Here is a 23,269-nt window from a genome sequence, read left to right on the forward strand (position 1 = left end):
TATATATATATATTTTTAAATTACAGTGAATTCTCGATCCATTGTTCCTGTATCAATCACTTTCTCACATCTATTGGTTGTTTTCTCCAGTCTCAAATTATCATCATCATCATCATCATCATCATTATTATATATATAATGATGATAATTTTTCCCATATTTTTGGTTCCTGCATCATCCATTTTCCTTCAATGTTTGTTGTTTATTTTAACTGAAAAAAATGTTATTCCGTATCAATCATTTTACTCACAATAGAGTGCGCTAAATTGAAACACTGATTTTCATGTACTAAAAATAAAAGCATGTCAAATTTAAGTTAATTAAACCCTTTGACTACAGCTAATCAGTTTTTATTGTGATTTTTGGCTACTTTTTGTCTACAGCCTATACCCATTATATATAGGTATCTTCTTCTTGCATAATGTATATATGATTCCTTTTTTTATACCTTGTCTCCCTTTTTTATATTCTGCAGACACTGCTAATAGGCACTTTTCTTTTGAACAGTTGTTCTTTTTCTGAGAATTTAAATTAAGATAACAATGTTTGAATTTTAAGAATTAGTGAAGAATTCTTTTCAGAATTACTTTGTTGTTTCTAAAATTGAAATGATTATACTTTAAATTAAACTGTTATCTATAATAATAAAATTATTTTAATTACTAGAAAATGAAATGAATGTTTTATAAATGCCCATCCCTGCCAATTGTAAAATGGTTTCTTATTTATTATGTTATAAGAAATATTTTTTCCTAAATATTAGTTTAAAATCTATTGTGTTTATGCAGTTGTTTTTGTGGTTGCACATTTGAATGTGTTCTTACTTTATTAAAATTACTGCATTCCTTATTCATAATTAGATGATGATAAATTATAAGAAAAATAATTTTTCTAAAATATTTAGAGATGTTATTCCAGCAAAATTATAAAGTATGACAAATTTATTATATATAATAAAATTTCCAAAACAAAAACGATGACATTACTTTTTAATTTTCTTCTTTACACCTGCATATTTGTTTACAAAACTTAATTTCCTTAATACATTAATATGCAAATATTGTGTTCACAAACATACACACTTGTTTTCACTCAATAACAAGGCATTTAAAATAATTACAAAAAGATATAAATTTTTTAATCTGTATTATATAATATAACTTTAATAGATTAATTGCTATGAGAATTGTGTAAGAAAAATATTTTCAATAGTCCTTGAAAGTTGTGATAAGTTATCTTAAAGTTTCTTATATATACAGGAAACTGTGTTTTTAATGAATTATTAATAGAAAGTAGGCATATCATCTGAGCAATATGAAAGTTCATTATCAGTGGAGTGTTTAGTTATACCAAAAAAGATTAAATAGGAATAGTTATAAAATTAGAAGGATAATACATATTTTCATTAAGTAGGTGTTAAAGGGACCTGAGACAGCAAAATAAATTATCACTTTTAAAACCAATTCCTTTATTAATTTCTTGGCAGAAAATTTTAGATGTTTCCTGTGTTACTACTGCATAATTAATGTGTATTAAGATTTTATTCACACATTTAGAAAACTCATATTGATAAACATAATGCTGTTGTAACAAAATGGTTTTTAGTAATTTGATTATTTTTGAATGTCAACTTCTCAGGGATATGTAAGTTTTGTATGTCAGTCTCGTGTGATTGACAATACACAAATCTAAAATAGAAAAAATTTCGTAGATTCGAAAATTTACACCTGAAGATGTCTACTTCAAAGTAGATGAAAATGTTCATGATATGTTTTTAATTGCTGGAATTTGTTGCTGGAATTTGGTGTGTATGTTAGTAATTTTTTGATTTAATCCAGTGTTGTGTTGTTCTTAAAATAAAGTTATTTTACTTGTTACAGTCATGCTGCTTCAGAATATTATGAAAGTTAATTAATTAAATATATTTTTAATTAAATTACAATTCAAGATTCAAAATTTGCCTTTATATTAAATGTTTATGGGTTACAGAATACTCGGCACCTCTGCTCTGACCCAGAAATTAATTCTTATGGTGCATCGTCCTGCAACAGCATTGTTAACAGTGCAGTGTTTTCTCAGCATTTTGTTGAATCTATAAGACATGGTGACCAAACAAGTGGGACTATTCTCAGAGTGGGAGGTGTGGAAGATGGCACTGCGCTGCTGCGTGTAACTGTGTTAAGATGTTGCAGGAGAGCGTGTGTCAAGCTATCACCCTAAGAGAATTGTTTTCCTTCATATACTGTTTTAATTTGCACTGATTGGGCTGCAATTTGAAAAAATTGTAGACCTATAAAGTCCCACTGTCATCTGTCTGCCTGTTCTTAATCTTGAGAATGAAGTTAGATAGATGAAAACCAAGACCAGATATGGAAAGCTTAGCGGGCAGGAGGTTTCAATTAACTATATAAGAATTTCTGATACAAACCTGAAGTCAAGTTACTTCAATTAAAAAATTTTCTCCCAAATGGAGTTAGATAGCAATCGAGTTGTGCCAGTCGTCTAACAGCGAAGTATGATGTAAAGGAGTAAGACACTACTGATTTGGGGTGGAGAGCATGTATTATAAATTAAATAAATTAAAAATATGATTAAAAATTGCAGGCTGGGCATTATGACTTTGTCACAATAAATATTTGCTTGTTTTGGTTAAAAAAAATTAACATGTACTGGTTATAAAAATCAGGAGATTATTGTGATTTTTTTTTTGGGAGGTGCTTCACTTCTGCAATGCTTATCATAAGCTACCACTGAGTCTAACAGTAGTTTTCAAATCAAATTTGTTTTTGAAAATTTCATATTAAAATAATTTCTTAAAACTGAACAAAAATAATTAATTTTTCCCCTTTCATCCTGAGGCCAACATTGAGATGATTTAGATAGATTAGCAATCACCATTTTTTCCTTTCCGTGACTTTTCATACTTTCATGGAGTTAACTTTTCTTTTGCAAACCTTGTTTAATCATCTATCTACACGTTTTTCTTCTTCTGTCACTTTCCTCTTATCCTTGTCTCGGAAGTCTTTCTTCGACCTCTTCTGTACATCTGAACTATTGTAATCTTGGATTACTAATTTATTCTAGTGAACTTTCTAAGCTCAGATTTATCTAATCTCCATTTTTTTATTTTAAGCCCAAGTCTTCCCTACTATGCTTGTCATAAAGTTCATTTCTCCAGCATGTACTAATTTCCATTTTCAGGTTAAGTACTACGGACATATGTTAGTATTGATATAAAGTAATATTTAAGTAAAAGTTTTATTAACGTAGTCAAGTCACATTATTAGTTTATGTGAAGTATGTATTAATATAATGTATTCATTATAATGCAAAGTAGAGTTTTGGTCCTGTAGATGAGGGAGGATAGGCATTTTAATGTTAATGAATTTGGTTAAATACAAAATGCCCATTTTAGGTCCCTATACGTTAATGTGGTTTGACCGTAATAGTGCAATATAGGTTACCTGAGAGAGAGAGTTAAAATTAAGTTTAAATACTAAAAACATATTGTAATTAGGATTTATTGATTTTAGTGGAAAAGCCTCTGAAGATGAACTTTATTTGAAGAGATTAATCTTAATTTTAAAAAGTTGTGCTTCTGGTGATACATTATATTCTTGTTGTATGATATTTTATTGATTTTATACAATAATAAAACTTTATAGACTCTACAATATAATATTACTATGTATTTTTTTTACAAAGAAATTAGTGTTTTGTATTTAATCAAGAAATATTAAGTATTATTTATTATATTTTCTATCATGGTTCTTTGATTATTTTTTCCACAAGTTGATTAACTATCTTNAAAAAACATGACTAATAAAAATGCAAGACCGTGTATATATGTATTTTTATTATTACATATGAATAAACGTAGTAAAAAAGTATATACTTTTTTTTATTTTTGGGGGTCTCCAGAACGAATTAATCAAATTCCCATAGAAACCTATGTTAAATTGATAATCGGTTAACGAACAATTCGGATAGCGAACAAAGTCTTGGAACGGATTATGTTTGTTAACTGATCACTCACTGTATTTTTAATAATTAATGATTGATTGATTGATTATTATTTTTTTTATTAAAATGAACTTTTTAAAAATAATACATTATAAAACCTTTTAAATAATACAGGCATACGANATTGCTGGAATTTGTTGCTGGAATTTGGATGTTAGTAATTTTTTGATTTAATCCAGTGTTATTTTGTTCTTAAAATAAAGTTATTTTACTTGTTACAGTCATGCTGCTTCAGAATATTATGAAAGTTAATTAATTAAATATATTTTTAATTAAATTACAATTCAAGATTCAAAATTTGCCTTTATATTAAATGTTTATGGGTTACAGAATACTCGGCACCTCTGCTCTGACCCAGAAATTAATTCTTATGGTGCATCGTCCTGCAACAGCATTGTTAACAGTGCAGTGTTTTCTCAGCATTTTGTTGAATCTATAAGACATGGTGACCAAACAAGTGGGACTATTCTCAGAGTGGGAGGTGTGGAAGATGGCACTGCGCTGCTGCGTGTAACTGTGTTAAGATGTTGCAGGAGAGCGTGTGTCAAGCTATCACCCTAAGAGAATTGTTTTCCTTCATATACTGTTTTAATTTGCACTGATTGGGCTGCAATTTGAAAAAATTGTAGACCTATAAAGTCCCACTGTCATCTGTCTGCCTGTTCTTAATCTTGAGAATGAAGTTAGATAGATGAAAACCAAGACCAGATATGGAAAGCTTAGCGGGCAGGAGGTTTCAATTAACTATATAAGAATTTCTGATACAAACCTGAAGTCAAGTTACTTCAATTAAAAAATTTTCTCCCAAATGGAGTTAGATAGCAATCGAGTTGTGCCAGTCGTCTAACAGCGAAGTATGATGTAAAGGAGTAAGACACTACTGATTTGGGGTGGAGAGCATGTATTATAAATTAAATAAATTAAAAATATGATTAAAAATTGCAGGCTGGGCATTATGACTTTGTCACAATAAATATTTGCTTGTTTTGGTTAAAAAAAATTAACATGTACTGGTTATAAAAATCAGGAGATTATTGTGATTTTTTTTTTGGGAGGTGCTTCACTTCTGCAATGCTTATCATAAGCTACCACTGAGTCTAACAGTAGTTTTCAAATCAAATTTGTTTTTGAAAATTTCATATTAAAATAATTTCTTAAAACTGAACAAAAATAATTAATTTTTCCCCTTTCATCCTGAGGCCAACATTGAGATGATTTAGATAGATTAGCAATCACCATTTTTTCCTTTCCGTGACTTTTCATACTTTCATGGAGTTAACTTTTCTTTTGCAAACCTTGTTTAATCATCTATCTACACGTTTTTCTTCTTCTGTCACTTTCCTCTTATCCTTGTCTCGGAAGTCTTTCTTCGACCTCTTCTGTACATCTGAACTATTGTAATCTTGGATTACTAATTTATTCTAGTGAACTTTCTAAGCTCAGATTTATCTAATCTCCATTTTTTTATTTTAAGCCCAAGTCTTCCCTACTATGCTTGTCATAAAGTTCATTTCTCCAGCATGTACTAATTTCCATTTTCAGGTTAAGTACTACGGACATATGTTAGTATTGATATAAAGTAATATTTAAGTAAAAGTTTTATTAACGTAGTCAAGTCACATTATTAGTTTATGTGAAGTATGTATTAATATAATGTATTCATTATAATGCAAAGTAGAGTTTTGGTCCTGTAGATGAGGGAGGATAGGCATTTTAATGTTAATGAATTTGGTTAAATACAAAATGCCCATTTTAGGTCCCTATACGTTAATGTGGTTTGACCGTAATAGTGCAATATAGGTTACCTGAGAGAGAGAGTTAAAATTAAGTTTAAATACTAAAAACATATTGTAATTAGGATTTATTGATTTTAGTGGAAAAGCCTCTGAAGATGAACTTTATTTGAAGAGATTAATCTTAATTTTAAAAAGTTGTGCTTCTGGTGATACATTATATTCTTGTTGTATGATATTTTATTGATTTTATACAATAATAAAACTTTATAGACTCTACAATATAATATTACTATGTATTTTTTTTACAAAGAAATTAGTGTTTTGTATTTAATCAAGAAATATTAAGTATTATTTATTATATTTTCTATCATGGTTCTTTGATTATTTTTTCCACAAGTTGATTAACTATCTTAATAGGCTGTGAAGTTCAAGCTAGAGAATTTGGATTAAAATATAAAATATCACGAAGCTACAAAAATTGTCTTCGTTTTCCTTTTCTGTGGTTACACCAGTGACAGTCTAAAACAATTTCACATAAGGAAGTCTCCTTATATGAAAATGTTTCAGGCTGCAACTTTGCAAAAAAAAAAAAAAAAAAAGGAAAATGGAAAAACCATCCTCTGGCAATTACACCAATAACATAATTCACAATACATTGGAGTAAAAATTGATGTGAATGTAAATAACATTGGCCAAGTTTTTATTTTTATTCAAATGTACAGCTAGTTGATTAGGCCACTATCTCATAAATTAATAATAATATAAATTTATGAATACTACCAATAATCTTGTTCTTCAAGCCCACTATTATAATTATTAGGCTTATTATTATTAATTTGACTTTAGTTCACCTCGTGTAATCATTGTTTTTAATTGAGAGGTTAAAAATTTTTATTTTGTATGCATTTGCTAAACCTAAATACTTACTTTAAAATTCAAATAATTATACATTAAAACATTTTGTTCAGCAGTTAAATTATTTTTACTTTAACTTTCAATTCCTTATAACAAAATTTTACGAACTTCATATATTTCTTCTCTTTTTAATTAAAGTAGATGAAACATTGTATTATGTATTTGCAGATTTAGACAGACTTTTCTTTTTATCAATTTTAAAATGAAAAGAATTTATACATTTTTCTATAACATTATAATCATCTGTAAAAAACAAATTTTGCAATTTATTTCTGCCATATCAAAATATCAGTACTTTCAAATTTTTTTGTAAATGTGATTTTTGTGATTGCCCTTTCATCTTTTAATGCAATAAATAAGAGCAGAGATTTAATGCATGTGTGAAGAAATATTGTAAATGGCAATTTTTTATGAATACTTTATGAAAATATTTGTTGTGTTGCAAAGTGCAACGATATACGATTAATTCAACCGACAAAGCTCGTCTGGAAAGGCAAAGTTTTTGCACCAAATATTTCATATAATAATTTGTTTGATGCATTTTCAGAGTTGTTGGTCCTGTCTTTTAGGATGAATAGTTTAAGAATTAGAGCGTGGCGTGACATAGACAGCATTTTTCTGTAATTATAAGTATTAGTGCATGTCATTTAAGAAAAATAAGGGATAGCCACAACTTCTGTGGAGTGTTAGTTAATGGAAGTAGTAAATAATTTAGACTAAAGCTTTTTTTTTCTTTTAAAATGAATTCAATTATTGTTTACAACAGATATTGAAAAATTTTTTAAATTAAACTTATGGTTTCTATATTTCAAAGTATGTGTAACCTAGAAATGAGTAGATAAGTTTTGCCTGAATCTATAATAAATAACAGAAGTCTTCTAAAAATATTATCTAGGTTATTACTACTTTTGCATCATAATAAAATTTGGTAGTGTAGTCATTGATATAATCATATTTACTTGTCAGATGAATTGTTTTGTAACAATGAAATCTCTATCTTCTATATCTTAAAGAGATTGCACTGTGTATCTGGTGGAATATCGATGACCTTGTCTAGCCAGTTTCTATGTTTTGATTGATCAACCATGAGGAATATCTATTTCATATAATTTCAGTAGTAGATATACAATACTAGAATATTTAATGTTAAGAAAAAATTTTTAAGTTTTAATAAAACAGATGATATGGATTTTCTCTAAGAAGAGATCTTGTTTAAGATTTATAGTAATAAATGTAGGAAGATGAACAAAAACAATAATGGAATGGAAACTGAAGGATACTAGATGAAGCTAGGCCAAAAACTAGATATAACAAAGAATTACTGAAATACAAAGGAAGAAAACTGCAGAAGAAATCATTGCTGCTTATGTTTCAGATAAACTTACTTCATTTTTGATGTGTTTAATTTTAAAGCATTTATAGAAAATGAACAAACACCTTGATCACCTGATATATTTGAAATATCAGCTTAGGTTTGTGTTTTGATATTTTATTTTCAATAGCAGAAATTTTTTCCTGATTAGCTCTTGGCTGATGCTTTTAATTTTTTTGTGTATGTGCAGTTTTTAACTTTTGCACTTTTTATTTATAACTTTCGCTTCCATATGTAATGCTTTGATATTCCAAAGTTGCTTTTCATATGTGAAATTTGCACATATTTTCAGTGGATGAAAATTTTCAAGCTATCATTATCTCGTGCTTTCTTGTCGGTTAATTTTGGCAGTTGCAAATTGTAAACATTTTTATTGTATTTTCTGTTTGTTTATAACTTTAAGATAATGGAATAGTGTTGTTTTGCAATGTAACACATTCAGTGTAAAAATACTAAGGATTTTTCTACCTTAATAAGCAGTTTTATAACTTTTAGGTTTTTGGAAACAGAACTATTATATCTTGTGACTCTTTTGTTACTTTCTAAATTTCTTTCATGTGCATTTTTGAAATATACAAGAGGCAAACTGCCTTTACTTCAAAGTTTATTAGACAGACTGTTAAGAAAATAGACCGACAAAATGAAATGGTTAGTAGAAGAGGGGGCTCAATATAAGCAATTTTGTTCCTTTGAACTCAGGTTTCTATAACTCCCTTAGGAGATAGATGCACCTAAATTTTTGGTAATGATTCTTGCTCCATGATGCACGAATACTTTGCCAAGAAGATTGACATTACTGTTAAACATTTGTTAAAGCTGTGTGGAAGTGGTGTTAATTCACACTGTTCTAAATACCTCTATGAAAACTCTCTCCATGCTGGATAATATGCAGGACTTAATTTTAGTACAGTTTGACAGCAAAAGGGATGTAATAACTGTTCACATAGCACAGTCCAGACATTAAAGTATTTTGCTAATTACCATCTTTTTATTGTTAACCAATTAAAATTGGGTATCATTAAAGAAACAGCAAATGTTCTTTATTATGATTTCAGTTTTCACTTTTCTGAGATGCAACTATCTACATTTTTAAAACTGCTATGTTATGAGACAAGATGCATGACAGTGACAATTGGCTTTCCAACAAATTATGTACAGTACATTATGGGGACAGTAAAGAAATTTTAGGAGTGTGTTTCATAAGGAGGCTGTAACAACCCCAGTTCATATGACCAAAATTGTTTATATTGAGCCCTCTACCACACATTTTGTCAGTTTAATTTCTTAACATTCTATATATCAAAACATTAAGAAATCTAAATACTTAAAAAGTAATTTTTAAGAATTTTTATAAATTGAAAGAAAAGGAGAGGGGGCAATTATGCATTTTGTTTTTAATATTTAATATTGTTAAAAATATTTATTTTTATCAAAAATAAAACTTTAGATACAAACAACATTGCTAGACCCGATACATAATATAGCTAGACACCAACCAAATGCTGAAATTCCATCGGGCTGGTTTAAGGCTAATTAAAGTAATTAGCCTTAAACCAGTAATTAGCCCAATGGAATTTCATCATTTGGTTGGTGTCTAGCTATATGAAACTTTAGATTCTACACTTTAATATTGATATACTTCAGAAGCTGGAGAGAGAACTTTTATAAAAATCTTCATATCAGACTTAACTGCATTTGTTCTTTTCTATGTGAACATTAATTTTATGTTGCTATATTTGCCATCTGTAAACTCTAGACTGGATGTAAAAAGCTAAGTTTTGTTAATAAAAGATATTTTATATTGTTTTCAGTCAAAAGTAAAATTTGATAAGTTTTTTCACTATTTAATAAAAAAAAAGGAATGATGTAAACATAGAATTACTGCTGTACAGAAAAGTAATTTTATCAAAACACACTATTGCATACCTTAATTATTATCTAATATTTCTGAGCAAATTTATTCATCTTTATTGTTTAATTTTTTAAGTCTTTTGTTCTACATTTTTATTGTAATTTAAAAATGATTGATCATTAGGGTGATTTAAAATGTAACAACTTTTAATTGTTGGAATAGTTTGATTTTTTTTAATAGGTAGGTGTGTTATTTGTTCAGTTTTAATCTGTTGATAATTTTAATAGATTAGATAATTTTAAATGCTTCAATAAAATTTAGACACATTTCTTTCCCCTTATTATTTTTCATAAGGTTATCTCAAGGTTTGGTTTTTGCACCACCACTAGGATTATTTGAATAGCAATGCAAAGTGTCAAGGGTTACAAATTCACTCTTGTTGTATAACTAAGACTAGACTGTGGATAGGGAATCTGTGGCCTTTCGTGGCTTCTAGTGCAGCCTGATGATAATATTTAGTAATAAAAGTTTTATTTTACTGTCATGAATTTTAAATGTGTTTTTTTCCTTTTCTGTATACCAAATGTCTACCTACACCTGTGCAACGTACTACTCGACATGTAGCATTTGAGAACCCGGAAATGAGATGTGGCCTTTTTATTGCAGAAGATTATCCACCTTTAGACTAGTTGTAGTTAAAGTCTTGCCAATCATTTAACATATGTATTGTTAGTTATATTATTTGAATGTATTGGTTTGAAATCCTCTGTGTAACAATAATAGTTATCTACTAATCTAAATTTTGGAATATAGATACAACTTGTCTATTCATCTCTAAATTTAGAGCTAGTTAGTAACTTGATATAATTTAGCAAATTGTTAGAACTTGGTATTAATAGTAACTAAGTAACAATATTCTCTCATTTTATAAAATGAGAGAATATTTACTACAAAACAGTTTTACTATAAAATAGGATTTCAGTGTGAAAACTGATATTTTAATATTAAATCATTGTTAATTAAAGATAAAATACACTTGATAATCTATATAACTATGATTATATAATTTGAACTTAGAACAATAGCAATAAGATAAAATCAAATCATTTATATATGGTATAGTACTTAGATTACTTATTTGTTTATTAATTTAATTCAATTGTTTTTGTAAAAATACTAAAAAATGTGTAATCTTTATTTAACACCAGTATAAAAAATATTGCCAAAAGTACATTAAACATGTGATGATGATATTTAATTATTTATGAAATTCTCTAAATCCTTGATTTGTGCAGCTATGAAATCTATATACCATAATAATTAAATTATTAATATTAAAATACTTGTTTGAAATTTTAATTTTGCTTTTTCGGTTATTTACTAGATTTTTCCCTGTTGTGTAATTGGTCAAAAAATGACCTGCCCAGATTTTTGCATTTTTTCGAAAACCTTGAAATGTCAAGAAATGCAAGAAAAAGTTGGGGGATTTTTTTCTGCGTACATGTGGCAAGCATTTTTTCAAAGCAAGTTTTTTCAAAAATTTCTCAGTTTTCAGGGAGGTTTGTATTGTATTAGAGGTTGATGCTGTTAAATTTTGATGGTTAAAGATTGAGAGGATGGGGAGATGGAGATTCTGTGCCATATTTCAAGTGGAGTTGGACTATGAAAATTTTACTTGTTATTAGCATTTACAATTTCTTATAAAACTTGTCTCTACTCACAGAATTAAGCTTCTTGCCATTTTATAATAATTAATAACATGATATTTTATTTAAAAACTTTTTATAACAGATAGCATCACACACAATTTTAACTTTGTTTTTTGTTGGAAACGTTATGCAACTTGTTGGACTGTAGAAAATATTTTCTGATGCTGTTTTGAGCTATTTCAATTCATTTTCAATTTCCTTTGATTTCTCAGTATGTAATTTAGACTTTATTGTTAAAGTTTTCAAGAATTGTATGAAGATATAACTGCCTCTTTGTTCTTCTTTGAAGTCTATTATTCAAGCTAGATTTATGGTAACTTGGTAATTTTAATATTACATTTGATCACATTATAGTATCTCATTCTGAAACTTATAGCAAATCACTTCATTCTTGGTCTGTATACCTTCATTTGTATCTTGGATTTCACAATGAAAATACTTTTAACAGTACAGGTTAACCCCTGCATAACACGGCACTTCTATAGCATGGATTCACTCTAACACAGTTCGAGAATTGGGTAAAACCCTGGTACAACATGAAATGTACAGTAATAAAAACTATTAAAAGCGAACTTTATCTAATTTGAAATTGGGAAATCCCTGTACATCAGTTCAATAAACGTGATAAAGCTTTTAAGTGCGAAAGATACCTCATTTGACATTTTTCATTCGAGAGTATACATACTATCAGATTTTTCTGCATAATTTTCATGAAGTATTCGTATTTAAGTATGTAAATTTTCTTTTCCTCCCTTCTATCGATACACGTAGTCCTTTTTGAAACTTGTTTCAGTATTGTCAGATCTTGATGCTTTTGCTTTTGGTGTTGCCAGATATTTTTCCCTTATTCCATACTTGCTTTATTCTTCATAGTGCTTAGCACCATATAAGGAAATTTATAAAGATCTTTTAACTAAAAGCAAGCAATCTAAAATAACATTTTTTTGCAAAAGATAGAGCATGGATCTGAAGATAATGGAGAAAAATGCTCAGAGGATAAGGATATCTTGCCAAAAAGAAAATGCCCTCAGTTAATAGTGCTTAGTGATCACGAAGAAAACATTGTTTAATTTATATTAATATGTATCACTTCTTAAGAAAATTTTAATAAAGATATTTATCTTAATTATGAAAATATAATAACATGTTTTTTTAACTTTTGGAACCTAACCCCCCTTACTAGTTTTTTGTTTCATATAACACTGCAAATTTTTGGAACATAACTCCCATGTTATACAGGTGTTACCTGTATGTTAAATGGAATTGGTAACTTTCTGTCACAAATGGAATTTGATCAATCTATATATATAACTCATTCAACAGGTGTCTGTCCCGTAACTGTTTTATAACGGACACTAGATGTGCCCCTATCATGTGTCATATTTCAAACGTTCAAATTAACAATTTTAATTCTTATTTAAATTAACAATATAAATTTTTATTATTCATTTGGCCAATAAATTATTATTTGGTCAATATAACAATATAAATAATTTAGTATATTTGTAATAGGAATTTATTATTTCAGAGGCTTATGTCTCTCAAAGGGTCACGAGTAACCCCTACTCGTGACCCTTTGAGAGACATAAGCCTCTGAAATAATAAATTCCTATTACAAATATACTAAATTATTTATATTGTTATATTGACCAAATAATAATTTATTGGCCAAATGAATAATAAAAATTTATATTGTTAATTTAAATAAGAATTAAAATTGTTAATTTGAACGTTTGAAATATGACACATGATAGGGGCACATCTAGTGTCCGTTATAAAACAGTTACGGGACAGACACCTGTTGAATGAGTTCCGTTGACTTTATTGTTAGTACAGGGATCTACGGTTTGGGGGGTCGCCACCTCTTCATTCGGAGGGTAAATCTTACTATTCGGACTTTAACAGAGCTGTAGAGCATATTGATAGGAACAAAAAAGTCAAAGGAACCGTGCCTCATGGAAATTTGTAAAGAACGCCCACTAGGGGGTGTCTAGTAATTCAGGATCTACAGAATCAATATTAAGAACATACTAAATCAGTGGTTCCCAATTAGTTTTAACTGCGTACCACTTTAAGAAAGAGCTCAAACTTGCGTACCCCTTATAGCAGAAATTCATATTAAGCCATACTAATATTATAAATTCAAAGGTAATTATGTCTGTCTGTTACCTTTTCACGTCTAAACCACTGAACAGATTTTAATAAAATTTGGCACAGAGATAGCTTACATGTTGGAGATGAACATGGGCTACATTTTACTGCAAGAAAATACAGTGGGTGATCGGTTAATGAACAAATCGGATAACGAACACTTTTGCGGAAGATTTTTATGATCGGACAACGAACACATGTTCGGATAATGAACACATGTTCGGATAATGAACACTTCACTGAACAAACACAAGAAGCGACGTAAAATAACGAATACCGATTGGTCTTCCTTTGTCTTCAGGCAACAATTCGAAACTTTTCGGAGCGCGGGAGACGTCGACATCGACGTTCTACCCAGTATATACTGATCGGATAGTATTCTCCCGAACTTTGAAACTCTCCCTTGTAATTCCAGCCTTTTGTATTTCTGACAGAAACAATTCTTTTACGTTTTCTTCTGAAATTTTATGCCGATATCCGCTATTAAAGATCTTTTGAAGAAGTAGGAAGATGTCAGAACAACGGTCTTAAAATGGCATCCAAACCAAGTTGAGGTTAATAGGCCTAGGGATCTCTACAATTACAATGCTATTAATTACTTCTGAAAAATCATGAATAAGACAGAAAAGCAATCGACATTGGATAGATTCTTTAACCCCCACAAACAGAAAAAACATGACTAATAAAAATGCAAGACCGTGTATATATGTATTTTTATTATTACATATGAATAAACGTAGTAAAAAAGTATATACTTTTTTTTATTTTTGGGGATCTCCAGAACGAATTAATCAAATTCCCATATAAACCTATGGTAAATCGATAATCGGTTAATGAACAATTCGGATAGCGAACAAAGTCTTGGAACGGATTATGTTTGTTAACCGATCACCCACTGTATCTTACTCCCCCAAGAAAATTCCATATAATGCGGGCGAAGCTGTGGGTAGACAGCTAGTGATTAATAGAATAAGTTTTTTTTTACATTTATTACCTTTAAAATACAATTCTAATAATAATGAAAATAACATAAAGTTATTTAATTTTAATGTTACAAATGTGCACGATATTCTTTGCACAACTTTGCAAAATCTGGTTGCTTTTTGATCAGCTTTAGTCTCGAGTTATCTTCGAGTTGAAGTCGGTTACGATGTTTCGTTTTCATGTTTGTCATGGCCGAAAATCCGCTCTCGCAGAGGTACGTTGTGCAAAATGGCAGTAAATATTTTATTGCCGCTTCGCTGACATGATGATAATGATAATTGTACAATTAACACAATTAATTGTACAATTTTTGTTTCTTGAGTAAGAATTTCATTTAGGTATTGTCACAAATGCATTTTTCTGATGAAATTTAGAGATTATTTTTAGTTATAAATAAACGAATTTGTGCATTCGACATCATTTTGTAAATTGTCGAATTTTTGATGGTCCATCCATTATTTTTTTGATTGCTTCATCTCGTGCATTTAAATTTTAAATCTACCGATTTTAAATTGCCGCACGTACCCCTTTACGCAATTTCGTGTACCCCCAGGGGTACGCGTACCACTAATTGGGAACCATTGTACTAAATCAAACATCTCAAGCTTAATATCAAAAATTATCTAACCTGTGCTTTATAAAGCAGAGGTTAGATAATTTATAATTATTAAAAATATAAATTAGAAAATTTTAAGAGTAATTTTCTTGTAAGTTACAATTTAGTTTAAATTCTAAAAATTTAAATCTTGTTTATATGACGTTAAATGACATGACCGACTGCATATGGTGTTTATGACTAATTGAAAAATGAGTTGTAATATTAACTTCTTACCATATATGGTATCAATACAACACATTAATTTTATTTTTTTAGTGATTCAGAAATCTGTCTGAAAATTGTTTTTAAATTCTGCAAAACTTAACACCTTTACATATGAAAGAAACCAAAGACTACTTCTTAAGGTAGCTAAACTTATTTAATTTGCAATAATGTTTTTGCCTCTTCTCAATCCTTTGAACGTTTCTTAAATTCTTACGAGAAGTGCTTTAGAATGGTGGTTTGAATGTCTGCATTTTAAAAATTGATCAAATGTCCATGTTAAACTGAATTACTTAAAATTTTTAGATATTTCATAGTTGTAAGTTAATATTAACTTATAGTTATAAATTAATATTGATACAAATAAAATATCAGTAAAAAGTTTGGCTATCTTAAAGAAGTGGTATTTGATCTCTCTTAAGCTGAAAAACATTAAGCAAATACTTCATGAAACTGGATGATGAAACAAACAAATAACCACGGTATCTTAATCTAGTTCGGCAGCTTTATTTCTCTATAAAACTAATGTTTTCAATAAGATCATCATCAGGTATTGTTCAAAAAATGGAAATGTCTGAAGAACGTGGTGTATTTAAAATTCAAAGCTTTCCGTCAGATGCATGTATAAGAATGATGTACTTAAATTATAAGTGTTTGTTGAAGTGTGCTTGCCACACAGAAACTTGAAAATACAGTGGTACCTCGGTATACGTCTGCTTTAGAATACGTCCTGTTTGGACGAAACAAATTTTGCTCGGTATACGACATAATTCAATTATACGCGCTATCAATGAACAAGTAGCACTATCGGTGTAATGTTATAATGAGCTACATTTTTATTGATCTACAACAAACACAAGTATATACTAAACTAAATTTTACAGACTATAGGCCCAATATAAAAAATGGTACAAATTTTCCTATAATAACTAGACCAGACTAGACATTCGCGGGGCAACGGTTTATAACTTTCTTTAATTTCTTCTGATTTTAATTCGTAAGTAAAATTTTATTATTTTTATTAATCACAAATCCCAAAAAGGCAAATGAAAAGCGACAGAAAACTAAAAAAATGACTAGAATTACAATGGAACTGATGAAAGAGATTGTTGAGAAATACTAAGGTGGCACGCGTGTTCGATCTTTTAACTGTTGCATACCGTATTTCGAGAACGACGATATGGACCATCGCGAAAAATAAAGACATTATTAAATCTGCTAACGTTGCGAAAAGGGGTTAAATCAATTTTTAAACAGAGATCGAAGACATTACATCATGTCGAGAAATTGCTTTTGCTTTGGATAACTGAAAAACAGTGCTGGAGACAGTGTATCGGAAGCAATTATTTGCGAGAAAGCTAAAAAGATACACACTGATCTCACGAAAAATCAAGCAGGAACTAGCCAGGAAAGCGAGGTGTTTAAAGCCAGCCATTTTTTTTTACATGAGAACGGATTAATCATTTTTACATTACTTCTTATGGAAAAGGTTGGTTTGGTATACGTCCAATTCGGTATAAGTCCAAACATTGGGAACGGATTAAGGTCGTATACCGAGGTTCCACTGTACAACAGAAACATGCATAATATTCTGGCTTCTGATTTAGACGAGTATTATCTGATTATATCTAATTCTAAAGGACTGGTTGTGATGCTGAGACAAACCACTTCTACAACTGAAATGTAATTAATGTATGTAAAATTATGAAAATGTTGTAAGCTAATTAAAAAAAAAACAATATTTAAAAAGAAAGAAAAATATGTATACTTTGTAACCAATATCCGACGTGAAAACTCCAAACAATGATTGGCAAATGCTTTCGATGCCCCTCTTGGGCTCTTCTTCAAGCCAAATTTACTGTAACTGGATTCTTAAGTCGAATGTTTTTAAATAAGAACGTGCTCCGTTTCTAATAGTTCAAATAAGGAAGGCAATCACGTGCCATTTCAAAATATAATTTTTTATAATTTTTACTAGTGGAGATACAATGTGCGCATCCTATAATAATCTCTTGTATCATATAATCACATGAGATTATTATAGGATGCACACATCGTATCTTCACTAGTAAAAATTATAAAAAATTATATTTTGAAATGGCACATGATTGCCTTCCTTATTTGAACTATTAGAAACGGAGCACCTTATTTAAAAACATTCGATTTAAGAATCCAGTTACAGTAAATTTGGCTTGAAGAAGAGCCCAAGAAGGGCATCGAAAGCATTTGCCAATCTTTGTTTGGAGTTTTCACGTCGGATATTGGTTACAAAGTATACATATTTTTGTTTTATACAACCCGGTGTGGGAGAAATCTTTGGTTAAAAAGAGAGACTTTTTCATAGAAAAAATTTTCTTAGGATATAAGCAATTTGAACAGAAATTGAATTAATAAACTTAGAACACTTAAACTTGAATTGTATTTGAAGTTTACTCTACTAAAAATGGTAATTTGTGTAAATTTGAAAATACAGATGGGAGTATTGCCCCCAATTAGTCTGGATTTTTGATTCTTCTTCACTTATATATGTCACTAGTGGTTGACATTATTCAAGGTGCAAGTTTATAGTGTACATAGAATAGCATGAGATGCATTAGAGCAGAGAATAGGTTTTCTGCCTGTGTTAATATTTGTTGTATTCTAGTTTATGAATAAATCGTTCTTCAAAATCAGGTATGCTAAGTTTGTTGTGTTTTCCAGAGCACAGATAGCATCTTGTGTACAAGTAAATGGGATTCTAATGCATAGCTGGTTACTTTTTACACTCTCCATCATACATAGAACTTGATAATTTCCAAATTGTCAAATGTGTGTATTCATAATTAGAATTCTAAGAACAGAAAAGGCTGAGATAATGGCAGGTCTAACAGGCAAATGTCTTGAAAGATCAAATCCTTAGCATGTAAAGTTCTTAAAAACGGGTGATTTTCATATAAAGAAGAGTAGAAGCAGTTTACAGAGTATTGAAAAATATGCATGTATTCAAACCAATGTACTGGCTCAAGTACATAAATGTAATTCCTTTTTATTATGTATATATAATGTCAACTCAAAACCTGATTTAATTGATTAAAGCCAAACGATTGTTGCTTTATTAGGCTGTTTTTAGGATATGTAATAATGAGTTACCCATTAATTTGAATAGCGGTAGGTGAATATGTTGTCATCTCGTATTAATTTTAATGATCATAATAAACTAGCAGACGAACCCAGCGTTGCTTGGACAAAAAGTAATGATAGTAAAGATGATTAGATTATGGCCAATCTTACCTGTTTTCACCGAGTGCAAGAATTAGGTCCCTCCCTCTTCCAAGACTAAGTAGAAAATTTTTAGATATCTGCTTACCACACTGGAATAATGATAATTAATATTCACAGCAACCACTAACCGGTGCATAGTACCACTAAGTGATGAATAACACCTTTTTTTAACCCCTTCTAGATTCTTCAGGTTTACTAAATTCAAAAAATAAGCTGGATCTTCCCGAATCATTCATAAATATAAATTTGAACATAAAACCAAACATTAAGACAAAGAGTTCGAATAAAGCAAACTTATGCATGTGCTTCCGTTTTTATATATGATGGAACACTAAATACCATTGAGAATTTTTAGAAGGGTCTAAAAATGTTCAATTTTCTTCATAAATGAAAAAAAGGCATCTGAAATAGTACAGTAGAAGCAGAGTTCTTTGGGACAATCCTTAACCCTCTCTCTCTCTCCCCCATGGTGGGAATTTTGAAAAATCATTCTCATGGCATACTCTAACTGTACCAAATTTCAACTTTCAATTCCTAACCGTTTGGGCTCTGCACTTATTATACAGGTCTGCAAAAAAATTTTTTCCAGCTGCATGGAATATTTTTGCGAATTATATGTTTAAAGATTGCAGATTCTAAAAATAACTTCCATTACATCCCATCACGTAAAGGCTTTTTGCAAAATAAAAACAAATTTTTGATAAAAACTCTTATTTATTACAATGAACTAAATATATTATTTTCCTTACAACTAATCAACAAATTGTTTGATATTTATATACAATTTTAGGTCTACTCTTTTTTCTTATGAAACCTTTCCTTCTTTTTTGATGCTTCTCCAAACTTGTTTCCGGTTTCCTTCTCTGGTTTCTCTATTGAGTATCCAACAGTAGTCAGCTAACATATTGACATCCCATTTTCCTTGGTAATGTCTCTTGATATCGTGGACATCCTGGTGAAATCTTTCATCCTGTTCTTCATTGTAGGCACCCAAGTTTTCGGGAAAATAGTCAATATGGGAGTGTAAGAAATTAACTTTTAAGCTCATCTTGCATCCTTCAGCTTCATACGCTGCTGCCAGCATGCTTTGTACAATGGTTTTGTAGTCAGGGTCCTTAGTATTCCCCAAAAACTTATGCACTACATTCTTGAAAGAGTCCCATGCTTCTTTTTCCTTTTCTCCCATTGTTTCCAAAAATCTGCTTTGTCTTGATCTCCAAGTTTCAATTTGAAATATGCAAATTAAACTTTCTTCACAAACTCACTTGTTTCTTTGTTGACTTTTCACTGCGTATTCACCACAAACATAACAGAAGCTGTCGGGAGAAATTACACAACCTCTGCCAGCCATATTCCAGAAATGAAAATACATGCACAGTAGCATTCAAATGCTGGATATAAACTGAGTGTGGGCATTAGATGGCCAGTGAGATACTGAAATTATTTAGCTTGTTGAAACACGATCTAATCCAACAGCAGGCTGTTTATATTTGTTCTTAGTATCCCAGATAACATGTTGAAACATACTCAACCTCACCAATAATATTACTCCCTATCAACTTTTAACCTGTTTCTATACGATCATGCAACCTTCCTCCTAATGCTAAAACTATTTAACCCACCTCCCCCCTACAACTACTCTCTTCAATAATTAACATTATTTATTTATTACCAAGTCCAGCTATAATTGATAGAATTAATGTGAGAAGTCTTCGTTTTAAGGCCATTTTTTAAATAAAAAAAAGAATACTAAATTTTAAGTTAACTAAGAATTTTACGCTAAATACAAACAAAAACTTGAGTGTAACAAAAAAAATTGACGAGATGGAATTTTTTTGGTATTTTTTTCATTTTTACCAAGTTGAAATCTGTAAGAAAATGTATAAAAATCCTATGCAGTTTTTTACCTGCAGACCTGTGTTATCATTATCAACCCTCTCAATTATAAGATCAATTTTTAATTTAGAAATTTCTGGAAGAAAAGCATGGGACTCAAACCTGCAACTTATGGTTATTGTGCAGATGCATTGTTAATTATGCTACCCAGACTTCTGTCCAATCTTTGTATCCAGAACTATTAATTTAGATATAATATACGGATTATACATGATGCCATCTGGAGATGTTTTAAGCACCTGGTGTCTTAATTAATTAAAATAGCCTGATAATTCAGCAGATTGTTTGGCTTTTTTATTACATTTTTATGCCATTTACAATGCTGGTCTTTTGATATTTATTTTGTTAAAAATACATATGTAAACCTCATGTTAATGTACATTCTGGATAGTTAAGAATTAGCATATCAAGAAAACTTGTGTATATAATAATTTCCATTAATTATTGAATAATTTTTTCTTTTCAGGTAAACTGAATTTATACTAACAAGAATAATGAATAATAGAACAAAACACTTACTACACTGTATAGCTTGCATAAGTACTATTCTCTTCTTTGAAGTTATATCTGGAGGTATTCATCTTTGGAAATTTAGTTACGAAGATATTGATCCCGTTGCTTCATACGGCTATATAGTATCTGCCATTCTATATTTGTTCCGCATTCTCACTCTACTGGCTTTACCGCAATGTGTATGCAACTGCCTCGGCTTGCTTTTATACAATGCTTTCCCAGAGAAGGTCAAACTCAAAAGCTCTCCCTTGTTGGCGCCTTTCATCTGCATTCGTACAGTGACAAGAGGAGATTTTCCCAGTCTCGTAAAAGGCAACGTTACCAGAAACATGAACACTTGCTTAGACATGGGTTTAGAAAATTTTATGATGGAAGTCGTGAGTGACAAACCGGTCAATCTGCCCAAACATCCTCGAATTCGTGAAATAGTCGTCCCTTCCACGTACAGGCCAAAGAGTGGTGCGTTGTTTAAAGCGCGTGCACTGCAATATTGTCTAGAAGACGATATTAATTTATTAAGTGATAACGATTGGATTGTTCATCTAGACGAGGAAACTATTATAACGGATAATGCAATCCGTGGCATCTTAAACTTTGTCATGGATGGCAAACACGAATTTGGCCAGGGGCTGATCACTTATGCAAACGAAACAGTTGTAAACTGGATAACTACATTAGCAGACAGCTTTAGAGTAGCAGACGACATGGGAAAATTAAGATTTCAGTTTAAAATGTTTCACCGTCCATTATTCAGCTGGAAAGGATCCTATGTGGTAACCAGAGCAGGAGCAGAGAGAAGAGTATCTTTTGATCACGGACTGAATGGTTCCGTGGCCGAAGACTGCTACTTCAGCATGGTTGCCTACAAAGAAGGTTACACGTTTAATTTTATCCAAGGCGAGATGTGGGAGAAAAGTCCATTCACTTTCTGGGATTTCCTACAACAGAGAAAACGTTGGATGCAAGGCATATTCCTCGTGGTCCACAGTGCCGACATACCAGTACGTAATAAATTATTTTTAGCTTTTGCATTGTATTCGTGGGCAACCGTTCCTCTGACGACGTCAAACATAGTTTTAGCAGCACTCTTTCCCATCCCCTGTTGGCAGATAATTAATTTCCTATGTGCCTTCGTTGGCAGCATGAATATTTATATGTACATTTTTGGTGTGGTGAAATCTTTCAGTTTATATAGATTGGGTCTGGTGAAATTCCTCTTTTTTGTTATTGCCGCACTCTGTACCATCCCATTCAATATTGTGATAGAAAACGTCGCTGTGATTTGGGGTTGCTTCGGCAACAAGTACCGATTTTATATCGTCAACAAAGAAATCAAACCACCCATAACGGTCTGAACTGCAGGAAAACAAAATAGACTTAAGTACTTACCTCATCTGCTTGTCGGATGCATTTTCGGGCCGCCGTAACCAAGACGCAAACTTGGGTTAACATAATGTAATATAACAAAGCATCTTTTAATTATATAGCTTTTTACAAATTCGACTCTCTTATATTGAGAATATACTGATCACGTTGTTAAATACAGATGTATGTATCATACATTTGTATATAATATTGTTAATACAAAAGTGTATATACTGGTTCATCTCACGCCCATTTTAAAGAATAACGTCTAGAAAATGATCACCGAATGGCAGATTTATGCGACTCGAATGACATCACTCGTCTCACTGCCGTTTTACTCAGGATAATGTACATCGGGGAAGTCAAAAGCTTGAATGTTTTTCACATTGTGTAGTTTGAATGATTTTCTTTAGTGCACACAATAAATATTGTTCTTGATAGAAAATTCTTTTATTTATTTTCAAGTATGTAATTACAAAATTCTCAAAGACCTGAATTGTTAATTAACCCAATGTAACTTGGTTCAATTACATTAAGAGTTAGTTCAGATGGTGTCATTACCCTATGTTACTTGTGCAGATTTTTAATATATTTCATTATTGCAACTGTTCATTGTGTACAGAAGTGGGTTGTAAAAGTACATTGTCGTACAATGTGGAGGGAGGGGTTTGT

General features: G+C 30.4%; 1 protein-coding gene across 1 annotated transcript in view; it reads left to right on the forward strand.

The window, feature by feature from the left end:
• Positions 1-23,042, forward strand: part of LOC111630390 (beta-1,4-mannosyltransferase egh-like) — a 34,239-nt gene extending 11,197 nt beyond the window's left edge. Inside the window, exon 2 of the mRNA XM_023374481.1 lies at positions 21,186-23,042. Coding sequence (XP_023230249.1) covers positions 21,214-22,587 — 1,374 coding nt within the window. The 5' untranslated portion in view covers positions 21,186-21,213 and the 3' untranslated portion in view covers positions 22,588-23,042. The remainder of the gene's footprint in view (positions 1-21,185) is intronic.
• Positions 23,043-23,269: the final 227 nt, after the last annotated feature.

Source organism: Centruroides sculpturatus, unplaced genomic scaffold, assembly GCF_000671375.1.
Source record: "Centruroides sculpturatus isolate CEXI.00-Female unplaced genomic scaffold, Cexi_2.0 scaffold509, whole genome shotgun sequence".
Taxonomy (NCBI): domain Eukaryota; kingdom Metazoa; phylum Arthropoda; class Arachnida; order Scorpiones; family Buthidae; genus Centruroides; species Centruroides sculpturatus.